A 15,136-nucleotide genomic window follows, 5' to 3' on the forward strand; every position below is an offset into this window, starting at 1 on the left:
AAAAAAAAAAAAAAAAAAGAAATCTCAGAACCTCTAATGTGCTAATGAACTTAGTGAATGTCCAGAAGCTTATTCAAACAGGTGGCCATTAGCCTCTTCCTAAGATGCTTCCTTCAAGTCCCACATTCTCCAGAGCCTGCTTCATGTCTGGGGGGTCTGGGTTGCCACAGAGGGTGTGTGATGGTGGGGCAGCCTGAGAGGGGGTGTCAGGGTTCTATGTGCCTGACCTCAGAAAAAGCCAAAAAATGTAGCTGCTGCTGCTGCTGTGATTCCTATCAGAAAGGATTATGGACAATCTACCCCAATACCTTCAGGACCTGGCCAGCCTCAAACAGAGGCACCAAGCCCCCAGCCTCCAGCAGGTCCCTCCCCCTCCGCCTTCTTATACCCTTGAGGACCCTGCTGATGCCTTGGCCCTCAGGTCTAGGTTCAGTCTAGCCCTTCCTCCAGCTGTTCCTTACCACTTCTCAGGCTTGGGGACCAAACTGCAAGCAGCTGAGGCCTGCCTGTAGGGGCAGATGGGGAGGAGGAGGTGTGGCCCTGAGGTAGGCTTGGGGCCTCTAGGGCAGGCTCTTAGTTGCCCAGAGGTGAGGTGGGTTCCACAGTGAGCTGGACAAGGACCCTTGGCCTAGTGAGCCTCTGACTCAGGAGGTGGGGTGTGGCTGAGGAGGACTGAACAGGGCCTCTCATGTAGGGTGAGCAGCGCACAGTGGACACTGAGGGGGCGCCATGGACCCTGTGCTGCATATGGTGCCCACCCTTCCTTTGCCCCTAATCACACTGGTCCCTGCAGCCTTCTCTTTAGTTTGCATGTGTAGGAGACCCAGTCAGAGCTCTGGGCTCACAGGAGCCTGCACCTCACCGCTGCTGCCCCCAGAGCCTGCCCTGTGCCTGGCACACTGGGGCTGCCTTGGTGACCAGGGTGCCTTCTTGTCTCCACTCCTGAGTGGACTGTATTATTGGTGTGAGGAGAGCCACTGTTCCCATAGGGGCTGGGCCTTTGCCTGCACTGGGAAAACGGGCTGTGACAAATGTGGCTTTCTGTGCCTACGACGTGAAGGTGCAAAGAGGTGGCTTGGAAGTAAGTGCCTGTGTCATCTTTGTGACTGGAGCTGTTTTTCACAGGGTGGATTAGTCAGAGGGTCAGGGAACCCGTAATGAAGCTGGCCTTGGAGGGGCTTGAGAGAGGCCAGCAGTTAGCACTTCCCAGCAGGGCCTCAGTGCCAAGCCCGGCTTCTGGGACCCTGAGAGCCCACACAGAAAATTACAGAGCGGGAAAGGACTCAAGAGCCATTCTCTCTCCAAGAATGGCTGTGCTTAAAGCATCCCCATTAGGCTCCATGGGGCTTTCTCTAGGACAGTTCTTTTAAAAAATACTCTATTGGGTTTTTTAAATTACAAAAGCAATACAGGCCTGCTTTAGCACAAAGGTGCATTCTCATTATTAAAGAAAAGAAATCAATAGCTCCCTAACTCCCACCCCTGCATCCTTTGGAGACATCAGTGTTAACAATTTGGTATTTAGCCAGAGGTGATTAGCACACCAGTTTCTTTTGTGCTTCCACAAAAATATAACGACATGTATATGTGTGTACAGGGAGTTTTGTTTTTACGTGTTGGTGTTTGCTTTTTTTTTAAAAAGAGGAATCACATTATGCCCTTTACCCTGTGATTTTCTTTTTTAATTTAACAATAAAATCAGGAACATTTTCTCAGTCGATACATATAGATCCACTTGGCTTTTAGAAACAGCTCCTAATGTTCCACAGTACAGGCATGGCAATTAATTCAGGTGTTTTCTTATTGATGTGCGTTCAGGTTGTTTCCAGGTTTTTTAAAAATTATAAATAAGCAGTTCTTTAAAAAATATCCTTTGATTTCTTTCTCTATCTTATACATATATTGCAAAATACTTTGCCTTGGGAGAATTATAGAAATGGTAAACAATTAAAATATTTTTCTTTATAGTAGTCACACTGGTATGGCTTTTTAAAAATTCCATTCTATTTTATTTTAGTTTTTAAATTTTTTTATTTTTTTTTGCAGTTTTTGGCCGGGGCTGTGTTTGAACCCGCCACCTCTGGCATATGGGGCTGGCGCCCTACCCCTTTGAGCCACAGGCGCCGCCCTAAAAATTTTATTTTTATTCTTTTCATACTGATTATCCATGTGTAATGCACTGGTACCATGTTGACTCTTTGTGCCATATATGTTCAGTTGGTGGCCTGTGTTCTTGAGGGCTGTGCCCACACTGTGGTGAGCAGTGACTGGGAGACGTCTGTCCTCAGGAGCCCTGAGTTGGTGAAGTGCTGACATGCAGTGGACAGGCCCGGGGCTTAGATAGGAATTTAAGAGGAAGGTTTCATCTGGAAATAGATGTTTAATAGACGGAAGTATAGACTCTGGGTTTGAGTCCTGTCTCTGCCACTTACCTGCTCTGAGGTCTTAGGAAAGCTGGCTCACCTGAAGACCAGGGATAGTGATGGCACTTTCCTCATGAGGTTGAGAACTAAAAGAGTTAATACAACATGAGGGAAAGTGCTTAGGACACAGCCAGCAAGCTCACAAACCTCCAATTCTAGACCTGCCAAGGCACGCGAGACAGGCAGATACGAGGGTCAGCCTAATGGGCAGATATGAGGGTCAGCCCAACAAGTTACTAGCACAGACTGGATCTAGGACATCGCAGCCAAGTGAGTGGGCTTGGGAAATGGGCAGGCCTAGCTGCAAAGCCTAGGTTTGCTGTTGCTGGTATGGTCTTTAGCAAATTACTTAATCTATGAGCCTCAGTCTCCCTATGTCTAAAATGGGAGTAGCAGTACCTACCCCAGAGTCCCTGAGGACTGATTGAGAAAACATGGGTGCGGTACCCAGCATAGGCCTGGTACATGGTGAGAGTGTACCACATGGCATCTGCTGTGGATGGGACAGTTATCTGCTCCCCCAGCCTGCTGAAACTGGAGCTGGCACTCCCAGACCTCTGATCTTCCTTCCCCAGCTGCTCTTTGGGGATTGGCCCTGTGGCAGTGGGGGGTGGGGGGACAAGGACTGGGGAATCCTGGAGGAGGTACCTAACTCTACCTGGGGTGAGCAGAGGCCAGCCAAGATTGGGAAAGGAGACTTGATTTGGATCATTGAGAATGAGAAGGAGCTCTCTCATAAACAAAGTGAAAAGGTTCACTTTCACTGAACTCCAGAGACAGATGTTCGGGGATTATTGGTGACTTGATTTGGCTAGAACAAGATGCCCGGTGTGGCGTGGCAGGTGCTGAGGAAAGGCTAGCTGGGGCCAGGTGGAGATGCTCCTTTTTGACAAGTACAACTAGGAGGTTGGATTTGATTTGGAACATTCTAAAGAACTGTTGGAGGGCTCTAGGAAGGGAAGTGACAAAGTGTGGTTGGCATTTTAGAACACCTGCTTTGGCAGCAGTGTGGAAGATGAGTGGGGTGAGGCCACTGTAACTCAAGCATTGACTGGGGGCACTTGGCTTCCAGTAGAATTGGGCATCATCTCCTACCTCACACAAGATGGCACCCAGTGTCTCTTCAGAGATCTCTGAGAATCCTTAGGAACTGCTCGCTCTGTCCTGGCAGCTCCTCTGACATGGGCTCCTGCTCTGCTGAATGCCCCACCCTCATCCTGCACACAGTGATCCTCAGGCACTGGCAACCTCTATTCCCCCAACTCCCCAGAGGACCCATGGTGGATTTTTCTGTGGGTCGGGGTGACATGATGGGGGCATAACACAGAGGGCACCGAACTGTGCCTGGTTTGTTCTTAAGCTCTCTTCCCTGTCCTTGTAGCATGTGTGGTGGCTCTGTCCACCCTCTGTCACAGGCCCGGCCTGAGGTGTACCTCAGCCACCTCTCCTCCCTCCCCAACTTCCCACCTCCAGTGCTCAGCTCATTTCTAAGGCAGATAAATGAAGTCCTGCCCCTCCTTTCCCCCCCTACCCCGTGTGTGTCCAGAGACCTTCTTCTCCTTAGCAGACATGCTCAGGTGTGCTCAGGTATGCGGTGAGCTTCACCTCAGGTCTCTGCAGGGATGGGGGCTGGTAAATGGATATTCAGTTTGTTTAAAGGAAAGCAGTTGCTTTAGTTCCACACAGAGCCCAATCTAGATTGCTGATCACGATGTGGACTTTCCCAGGGTGGTGCAGACGCTAGAAATGGAACCCCAGTGTAATTGTTATTGATTCTGTGGTCAGTGGAGATTCTTCTGACAATGAACATTTAAAGCGTGGGCTGGAGATTGCTTTAAAATAAGTCAGTAAAGCCAAAGCTGGGGTCCCCTCCCAGGGGCCTTTTGGAAGGCTGGCAGGTGAGAGGTCTGGAACTCAGTCACGCAGAGCTCAGCAGGCCTGGGCAACTGGGTGAACTCAGGTTTATTTCCTCTGGGTTTTAGTTTCTTCATCTGCAAAATGGGCATATTACTTTCTTACAGGAGGATTATGAGGTTGCAGAGGTGGTATATGCAAAGTCATCCAACATGGCCTGTGGTCTGGCTTTTCTGTGATAATGACACTTTTGGGAACTGAGTTTTGTTCCCTCAAATTTGTATGCTAAAGCCCTCACTCCTGATATGATGGCATCCGGAGATAGGGTCTTTAGGAGGTAATTATGTTTAAGTAAGGTCATAAGGGTGGGACCCTAATCCTAGAAGACTACTATCTTATCAGTGGAAGAGAGAGAGAGCTCTGTCTGAGGACACAGGGAGAAGGTATGGTCTGCAGGCCAGGACGAGCCCTCACCAAGACCGGCCATGCTGTACCCCAATATCAGACTTGCAGCCTCTGGACCTGTTAGAATACCAGTCTCTGTAGTTCAGGTCTCCTAGGCTGCGGTGTCTTGTTGTGAAGGCCTGAATGATTGACCTAGGGCAGACCAGATCTAACCTCTAGGCAGCCTCTCTTCAGAAGTGGTGAGTGGAGCACATGGCCTTGGTGGGATTGGGCTGTGGGCTCCCTGACCTTCAGGGAAGCTCCTGTGTGACCTCCAGGGTCCTAAGGGTCCTGTGGCCTTCTTGTCTCATGTAGCACCATCCCCCACTCACTCCCTATATTGGCAACTCGCTAAGCTCCACCCTGCCCTGCGCTTTTGTATGCACTGCCCCCTGAAATACTTCTGTGAGGCTGTACCCCCACCCAGAGGTCCTGCCACAGAGAGCCCTGCCCTGGCTGCCTGTGGGAGACGGTGGTGCCTCCACTAGACCTTTCTCATCCCCTTGCCCATCCTATTCACTTCTTAGCAGGAATCACTCCCTGAAGGTAAAGGGTCTGCCTGTTTAGTGTCTGGTTTCCTCCCAGAATACATACTCTGTGGGGATAGGACTTTCTCTACTTGTGCTTAGCATGGGACTGCCACATAACAGTGACATGGACTGCCGCATAACAGTGACTCAATGCATACTGAATGATTGAATGAGTGAATGAACTGAGCATAGCATGGCTCTGTGCCTATGCACCCCCATATCTTGAACTAGACTCTAGACACCTTGACCTAGTACCATACCTGTCCCCATGACAGCCAAAGGCCAGCCCACCACCAGGTTCTCCAGCTTCAGGGTTCTGGGGAGAGGCCAGGCTGCAGGGAGTGGGCTCTGGGTACTCTGTAGCCCTTCTGGCGAGAGGAGCTTTGGGTTGTCTGTTTCTCACGTTGGACTCATGAGGAAATCTCACTTAAGAAAGGGCCCCACAGAGAATATGGGGACCACACACTGGATCCAGCCCTCCACTGCAGCTCTGCAGTCCAGAGACCTACCCCACCCCTGGCCAGTGGCAGAGCACCCTGTCCCTGTTGTGTCATGGTCAGGAAATCCTTGCTACGTGAGTAAAACACTGGCTTCCTCAAATGCTGTGATGCAGTCTTCACAGTCCCAAATCAAGAGCAGAGAGAAGGTGTGTAGCTGCCAATGGTCTCTGCTGGCTCCAAGCAAACTTCAAGCTCAGAGCTGGTATACTCTCACATGTACTGCAAGAGACTAAAGGTGACCTCTACTAGGGCACTCTTGAGGTCACAGTGGGCAGTTTCAGACAGGGAAGGTCCTTCTCAAAAGGTACAGGGCTGCGTGACAGGGTCCAGACCCCTGAGAGGCTCCTTGATGGTAGAGTCACAGACTTTTCTGACAAAGCCATTAATTTGATGATCTCATTAAGAGCCACCTTTTTCTATCATGGCTCTTTTTTTTTTTTTTTTGGTCTTCTCTTTTTCTAGTTCCATAGAGCATTTGCTGACTGGAAATTTTATGTTGACCATGACTGCAAACTCAGAAGTCCACTTCATCACTGGCAATCGGCTCCTGTCCTCAGGGGAAGCCTAATTAGGTGTTAAAGGGCTTCGGATGCTGCTTCCATGGAGACCCAGAGAGATGGCGCACACAGGGGGTTAGATTTCTTTAGAGATAGATTACAACACGTGCAGTTTATATATAAATAAATATTTTAAGAAACTTTATGGGGTTTTTCCTTTTGCTTTTTTTTCTGTATATATATTTTTTGAGTAATGGAAATTTTCTCTGAAGTTTTTCACAGAGGAAACAGTAGAGACTACTAAAGGCTTTTTCCATTTTCTCTCCTTTAATGTAAAAACATTCATAGTTGTGCAAGAATGAAAGTTTTTCAGGTCGGTTGGAAAATGTCTACGTAGGCTGTACCTCCTCCACCAATAACTAAGAATGCTTTAATGAAAGATTTTGCTTAAGTAACCTGAAAGGTCCCAGGGCTTTCAAAAAGAATGAGGGGGAAAACTTGCAAATACAAAGGATCAACTCCAAGCTTATTTACCTTGAAGAAAAAAGCAAGCGTCCCTGTGTGCCTTCACCCTGGGGAGCTGTGGGGGGCCAGTGCCATGTCACATGGCCCTGACTGGGACTCCCTGTCAGGACAGCCTATCCCAGTGCCTGTAGAGATTCCCATTGAACTGCCTTGGTCTGAGGTGGCCAGATGGCCCCTGGCATTGGGCTCTGTCCTGGGCTAGTGGATGACAAACTTGCTTCATGAGAACCTCCAGTGAGGGAAACTGCAGGCCCGGGCTCCCCAAGTTGAGGTGCTGATGGGTGTTTGGCACCTTACAGAATAGAGAGCCTGTCACATACCTATGAGCCACAGCTAATGTCTAGTATTTCTGGGGAATCCCTACTTAACTGGGATTGTTTTCCTTAATACCCTAAGTGACCATCCAGAGATGGTCACACTTACTTCTTTGCTAGTGCCAGCTAATCAATTCTGCCCCCCCCAACTTACCAACAAGATTCAATATTTCCTCCCATGACTTCTGCTTTGCCTTTGTTTCTTGATTGGGTCTACCAGCTGACTTCTTCAGTCTCAGAAAACACTCTGTATGCAAAATAATCAAACTGCTTGCAAAATAACTTTTAAAATGCTTTGAGTTATTCTTTGATCTCTGAAGTGATGTGTCCCTGGGGTAGAAATGGGGATGGGGAAGCTGGAATGGCCCTTGAGCATAGTCTGGTTACTGGTTACCAGGTACTTGAGATAGGCTGGCTACCACATGGGGTGGGAAGGTGGGGACAGGTGGGGGTTCCTTCCTGGGGTTGCAGCCTGGGAATCTAAAAGGGAAACGCTGGGCTTCTAGGCCTGCAGTCTGGTTTATGGGATTGAGATATTGTACCTCTTGCTGGGAGAAGAGGAGGCAAGTAAGCAGGATGGAGGGGTCTGTGGCTGTTTTTGCAAGCTGCCCCAGCAGGTGTGTCTGATACATCCCTTCCAGGTACTTTTGTAGCCTTGTCTTGCCCAAAAAGCTTTCCAGGGTGTGTCCTCATCACACCTCTCTGGTGTTTGAGCTTCTCAGGAGTGTGAGCTGATCCCTGGGACTCATACTTGGCTCATTCTTATACTCTAGTGCTTCACCTTGTTCTTACCAGGCATTTTACTGAGCTGGGTTGAATTGGGTTGGTTCTCCTTTTCTCTCATTATAAGTTTTTGTTTTTTGAGACAAAATCTCACAACGTTGCCCTTGGTAGAGTGCTATGGTGTCATAGCTCACAGCAACCTCTAACTCTTGGGCTTAAGCAATTCTCTTGCCTCAGCCTCCCAAGTATCTGGGACAACAGGGGCCTGCCACAATGGTCCACTATTTTTCACTGTTGTTGTTGTTGTCGTTGTTGTTTAGCAGGTCTGGGCTGGGTTCAAACCTGCCAGCCCTGGTATATGTGGCCAGCACCCTAACCACTGAACTGCAGGCGCTGAGCCTAATTCTAAGTTCTTAAAGGCAATTTTGGAATTACTCTATTATATAAAATCTCCTTCCCATAGCTATCTTATTACAGGCTGAAAACTACAGTCTCTCAGAGCCACCAGTTAAGTGGCAGAGTGGTCAGGGTACTCTCTGGGGAAAGAGCAGGATTTTTCAGGACCATGTGAGGCCTTCTATCTTCAGGCTGGCTATTCCCTAAATGAATGAAATCATAGTTTTAGGCTCAGGAGGCAGAACGACTCAGCAAGCAAGAGAGTGTGGCTTTCCCTTCATACTCAGGGAAGCCAGCATGCAAGGGTACATCCTGGCTGGGTCAGGGGAAGACATGCTCCTCAGCCTTGGGCCTCCCAAACCTTGCAGGGGATACCCCTGAGCACACCCCTTGAGGGCTGGCTGGTTCTCCCTGCCTCAGGCCACATGCTGCCCTGTTGCCTCAGTAACTCTTCTGAAATCCAGCAAAGGCCAACTGTCAGGCTGTTCTAGAACTGGGGCTGGGTGACTGAAACCAGCCCTGGGGAAGACAGTCCTTTGTGGGGTCACTTGCCCAGTCTCTCTGACCCCTTTAGTCCAGCTCTGTTCAAGATCCTGGCTCCAGATTAGCTCTAGAACTTTCTAAGGTTTGGAGATCATGTGGGACAGTTTTTCAGACTGGCTGTCCCTTAGGGAGGGGAGGGTGCCCTTTCCCATTGCTTGAACTTAATTGTCAGGTTCTTTGTTGATCACAGGCCAAGAAAGTTCCATCCCGGGTGGTTAACAGAGGCCACTGGTGCCATTCTTTCCTTCATATGACATAGTCATCCACCTCCTTTGCCCTTTGTCACCAAAATTCTACTGACTGCTGTGTGCCAGGCACTGACTCAGCAGGGGAGGAGGTGAGTGAGCTGGGCCTGGCCTGTCCCCAGGACACAGGTGGGCAGTGCTGGCGAGCGGTTATGCACAGAGCCACAGAGTACTGACCCTCAGAGCAGGGATCTTTCGAGGGCCCTTCAGTCTGTTCCCTCATTCTTCAGAAGGGAAAATGGGTTGCGCAGGGTCACACAGTGCGTAGCCATTACTGACTCACTAACCCAGGGCTTGCTGAGCACCTGCTACGTGCTGATGCCTGGCTCTGGGCTCACACCACAGGGACGAAGGAAGATGCAGCCTTATCCCTCTGGAACCCCAACTGTGACCAGTGGGCCCCACCCTGGTCACACTTTAGCTTTAAGAAAAGCCCTGGGCACCTGGGAGCTTTAAGAACAACCCCAGTGCCAGGGCCCCAGAGATTCACATTTACTTGGTTGGGGTAGGTGTGGGCAGGGCTATGTTTTCTAACCAATTGTCAAGTGACTCTAATATGCAGCTAGGTTGAGGATTGCTTGTCCAACAGGATAGACAAGCAAAATCTGAGTAAATGCAAATTCATTTGTGATTGAGATTTGTATGGAATGAGTAGGATTCTGAGTGAGAAAGCTGTAGGCAGGGTATCTGCTGTGTGTCTTGTGTCTGAAGGGAGCTGTGATTCCAGGTGTCCTCTTATAGGACAGCAGGAGGGTCTTCTGGGATATAGTGTCCACCTTGCAGACAGCTCTGCTGTGGAGCCCTGTCTAGCAGGTTTTCCAAATGCAACCTGAAATATATCCCCCACCCCCAGCTCATACCCCTATGTGCATAAGGTATCTGAATGCCCTAGACCACTTGGCTTAATGACCCTCATATTTTAGGGCAGTCAAGTAAAGCGTAGTCCCACTTATTATGTGTATTACTGGATCCTGGCCCTAATGCCCATGAGGTAGTCAGGGTCAAGGTTAATGTCCAACCCTAGCAATGCGGGAACACACAGAGAAGTCATGTGGCCTGCCTGAGACCACATAGCTAATGATTGGATGTGGGAGGCTTAGGGCAGCTCACCAGCCTCTAGCCACACCACTCTGGATACCCTACCTGCTCGCATCAGGAACCTGGACCAGAGACCAGCACCCTCCTGTCAGGCAGGCAGAGCTGCAGGTGCCTCTACTCCCAGCCAGTGCCATATAGACCCATCCCCACCAAGAATCAAAGGAACCTGTCACTCCTGCTTCCGTTCCTGCCCAGGGTGAACTCAGTTACTATGGCAACTGGATGTGATTCTTTCTCACAGAGTAGATGGTTTTAACTTTGTATTTGAAGAGTGTGGCCAGGCAGCTGCGTTGTCATGGCCTGGCCTGTTGGGAGGCAGTTAGGGGCAGTGGGAGCCCTTTGAGCGGCAGCTAAGCTTTCAAGTTGATAGGGGAGAACTGTGTCTGGAAAAACCCAGGCCCAGCTGCACTGCGGGGGAGGGGTGGAGTGGGGGAGTGAAGAGGGAGGTCTCCAGCTGGTGTTGTGCTGGGTCCGCTTTCCTGTTCACAGATGACAGTGACACCTCCCTGATTACAGCCACTGGGCAAGGCTGTAATCTTGAGTTTCCCCTCATGATCCCCTCATGGCTGCTCAGAGTAGTTTTGCACAACCCTGAATCTCTAGCACCTCCCACAGAGAGCCTTCAATGTGCCAGTTGAATAAATGAATAAATGAATGAATGAATGAACAAATGGCCATTTGTGGTTTATGAAGCCCTTTTACCGCGTTATCTCTTTTACAACCCATTATATCTCTGTAAAGTCACAGAGCAGGCAGAAGGGGACCCTGAGCTCTACAAGGCTGGGGACCTGGCTATAGCCTCTCTCCCCATACCCCTCCCTGGCTGCCCTCCCTTCTCTGCCCCTGGGGCACACAAATACCACAGGGAGACGAGAGGTCCCAGACCTGGCTCCTGGTGAACTGTAGGGAGGGCTGTGAAAGGGGAGAAAGGCCTCTTGGTCACTAACTTCAAAGCAGTGTAGAAATGTCCTTTGCCAGGCAGTGCCTGGGGCTCAGTGAGCAGGACGCTGGCCCCATATACCGAGGGTGGCAGGCTCAAACCCAGCCCCAGCTAAACTGCAACAAAAAATAGCTGAGTGTTGTGGTGGGCACCTGTCGTCCTAGCTACTCGGGAGCTGGAGGTTGCTGTATGAGCTGTGACGCCACAGCACTCTACCGAGGGCGACGAAATGAGACTCTGTCTCTAAAAAAAAAAAGAAAGAAAGAAAGAAAAAGAAAAGAAAAGAAAACAAGAAATGTCCTTTGCCCAGACAGTGGAGGAGATGTGAATGACAGAGAGAAGGGCCCTCCTTGACCTGCACAAGGCAAGGGGAGGGAAAGAAGCTGGCTCCATCCACTGTAGCCAACACCCCCTTACGTCCACCCCACCTTTGTGTTACTCCTTGTGCTTACATATTTCAAAGTTAAATAAAACAACTTCTGCCCAGCCCTTGCCCCGACATTAATTTCTTCCTAATGTATTTCTTTCTGGCCTTGCAGCTCAGGACTTCCCCATATTGCTGGGCTGCTTCCCTGGCCAGGAAGCACCAATGCTGGTGACCTTCACCTTCTGATGGGTTCATGTCAGGGCAGGGGACCCTGTCCTCCTCTCCTCTTTAAAGACCAGTGTGAGCCATGGGAGCAGCAGGTCTGTGGGGAAAGCAGTGGGGGCTGCAGTCCTAAGTGGGATATGTGGGGACCTGGCATAGGACACAGCCAGAGCTGCTGGAGGGCCATGGGCCAGCACAGAGAGGGCTGTGTGGAAGTCCCTGTACACCTGGAAGTGAGGGTTGGCCTGCATAGGAGAGGCCCCCACACAACACACACCTGACCTCAGGCCTCACCCTCCAAGAATCCTACATACCAGAGCTGGCCAGGACCTTAGCTTCTTGTTTCATAGATGCAGAGGCTACAGAGGAGGGTGTGAAGTCCCACTCACAGCCATCAAATGTGGTGGGACCCCACAGTGGGACTTCCTTGAGGACAAAGGGTAGGCCTTCCATATGTGAATCCAGCACTGAGCATGGGCTGGGCACATAGCAGATGCTATTGGAACATGTACCCTCATGAAGGGAGCTTAGACATCACTGAACTGAGCCCAGCTCTCATTTTATAGAAAGATGGAGGCCTCATCTATTAATAATGCTAAAAATAAGAATAGCTGATACCTATATGTATAGTGTGTGCTGGGTGCTAGGCAGGAGTCTATGCATGTTATATGTATATGTGGTGATCCACTGCAGCCTTACTGTGACCTCTGTGCAGCAGACATTATCATCACCTCCAGATGAAGGAACTGAGGCACAGAGAGGTTCAGTGACTCTCCCAAGGTCACACAGCTAGGCAGTGTCAGGAGCGCACCCCACTGCTGTCTGAAAGTGCAGGGCTATAGCAACATGGCCTGTCCCTCCTCTGCGTTGGGCTGGGGTCTGTGCCTCCCTTATGAGTTCACTCTACGTGACCCCTGGCAGCGGCTCAGGGATGTGTCTTCAATATGAATGAGCTACTCTTCCTCATCATCACACCATACCCCCCTGCTGCAAGGGACCCTGGAGAGTATGGAGTAGGAAAAACCCACCCCCAGTGTCTCCTCCTCCTGTACTGGCTCCACACAGAACACTTCTGGTCAGTGGAGTGGGGGCCACACCCAAGCAGTTCTCTAGTGAACACCACCTGGATGCCTGCAGTGTAGCTCGACTCTGACACCATCTCCCTGCAGTCACTGTCAGGTCCCACAGGCTGGGGCCCAGTCCCATAGCACCACCCCCTTTCAAGGCCAGCCAGAGCCCAGGTTGTCTGGCTTGGGCTTCTCACCAGCTGCTTATAAATCAGAGTTTCTTTCCCACAGCCCCCTACTTGAATTTGATTAATTTGCTAGAGCAGCTTACAGAGCTCAGGGAAATACATTTACGGGATTTATTAAAAGAATGTTACAAAGGATAGGAATGAACAGCCACATGGAATAGGTCCTTGGAGCAAGGTGTGTGAGGAATGGCTGACGCTTCTCTCGAAGTTCATCCAAAGTCTGTCCTTTGGGGTCTTTATGGAGGCTTCATTACAGGCAGTCCCTGAGTTTCAAACATCTGACTGACATATAACTCACACCAACTATTGATAACTTGTTACTCAGAATTTGGGCCATAGACCAGCAGCATTAGTATACATAAAACACTTAGTGCTTAGGGAATTCCTAGGGTTTTAGGAAGTGTGTCCCTAAACCAGATGAAAACCAAATATGTTATTTCTTATTGTAAATCACTCCATCCCAGGAAGCAATTTTACAGAGGAGAAAAGTGAGACCCAGATGTTATCCTTGCCAGGGACCCCAGCTGGGCCTGAATCCAGGTCCCCACTCTGCATTCAGGGCGCTCACCAGCAGTGCGGCTTCCACAGAGAGCCCCGCAGCCTGCCCCACCTCCCTGGTCCCATCCAGCTGCACTAACAGGCTCTCTGCTCCGCCAGCTCTTCGTGATCGACAACGGCGCGGACGACTGGCGCATCGCCATGACCTACGAGCGCATCCTGTACATCAGCCTGGAGATGCTGGTGTGTGCCATCCACCCCATTCCTGGCGAGTACAAGTTCTTCTGGACAGCGCGCCTGGCCTTCTCCTACACACCCTCGCGGGCGGAGGCCGACGTGGACATCATCCTGTCCATCCCCATGTTCCTACGCCTCTACCTGATTGCACGCGTCATGCTGCTGCACAGCAAGCTGTTCACCGACGCGTCCTCACGCAGCATCGGGGCGCTCAACAAGATCAACTTCAATACACGCTTCGTCATGAAGACGCTCATGACCATCTGCCCCGGCACCGTGCTGCTGGTGTTCAGCATCTCACTGTGGATCATCGCAGCCTGGACCGTCCGTGTCTGCGAAAGGTACTCCCAGGGGTCGTGTTCTGAGCTCCCAGCCTGGCTGGTGAGGGCAGGGCGAGGAAAGGGGTTCAGGAGGTGGACGTCTGTTGGAGAGACAGACACTGGTCAAATACCTCCAAGGAGAAATGGGAAAGAGGGGTGGGCCAAGTGGGGACATTGAAATGTGGAAACCAAGGTATGCCAGTAAAAATGCGCACAGAAGTTCCCCAATTTCCTGTACCTTCTTTGTAAACCAATGTATCAAAGCTTTTGGGTTACATCATTAACCCTTACTCTGGGTAACACTTTGCTTTACATTTCTCCTTCTTGGGGACTTATGATGCACATTAGCATTTTAAAGGCTAAAGAAAAGTCTTGCCCTAATGAAACTGGTTTATGTTTGTTTAGGCCAAACTGTCTCAAAAGTATCTGTCCACAAACCCTTTTTATGGTAAAATACTATCGATACTTTGCTACCCAGAATTTGGGCCAGACCAGCCGCATCAGCATCAGCATCACTGGGAACTTGGTAGAATGCTCTCTCAGGCCCTGCTCTGGAACTACTAGAGAATTTGCTTTTTAATAAGTTCACCCCCCAGGGATTCATATGCACTTTAAGTATGGAAAGCACTGTGCTGATGGGACATACTCTGGGAGATGCTGTTTTAGAAGGCTGGCGGCTGGCAGTGATTCAGAGAAGCAGCTGATGGCAGAGACGGGGGATGTGGCCTATAGAGCTCTTGGGATCTGGTGATCACAGATCCTCAGCACACCTGTCCTGAGGCTCAAGGGGAGGGCTGCTGCTCTTCCCACTGCACCCAGGCTACCCTCTGTGATTTTTCTCTCTTTCTAGGCTGGCTCTGGGAATTCATTTTAATCTGATTACATGTGTGGAGGTCTGAATCTAGGTTAGAAGCCTTCCCCTAAGTGGCTGTGAGACCTAAAGCAAGTAACTTAACTTCTCTGGGCCCCAGTGTCTTCATCTTAAAATGAGGATCACTTGGGATGGAATGATGATGTATTTAGATTATTTTTGTCATGCTGGGAGGCATGGTCAAAGCACCCTGTGTAAGTCACACAGATTTTGGTAATCACCCTTCACTGGTCACCACTCAAAATTGTACTGTCAATTTTGATCTTTCTGCATCAGTGTCCTGGCAGAGACCAAACAGAGAAGTCTGGGGAAGAGTTAGCCCAAACACATCTCA

At 50.0% G+C, this 15,136-nt stretch overlaps 1 protein-coding gene across 6 annotated transcripts in view; it reads left to right on the forward strand.

Annotated features, from left to right (window-relative positions):
- Window positions 1-15,136, forward strand: part of KCNN3 (potassium calcium-activated channel subfamily N member 3) — a 146,600-nt gene that overhangs the window by 75,628 nt on the left and 55,836 nt on the right. For all 6 annotated transcript variants that reach the window (XM_012808658.1, XM_023516403.1, XM_023516404.1 and 3 more), the window contains exon 3: window positions 13,534-13,952. In XM_012808658.1, the coding sequence (XP_012664112.1) occupies window positions 13,534-13,952 (419 nt within the window). The remainder of the gene's footprint in view (window positions 1-13,533; window positions 13,953-15,136) is intronic.

This window comes from Otolemur garnettii, unplaced genomic scaffold (assembly GCF_000181295.1).
Source record: "Otolemur garnettii isolate 467f Iridium unplaced genomic scaffold, OtoGar3 scaffold00091, whole genome shotgun sequence".
Classification (NCBI taxonomy): Eukaryota; Metazoa; Chordata; class Mammalia; order Primates; family Galagidae; genus Otolemur; species Otolemur garnettii.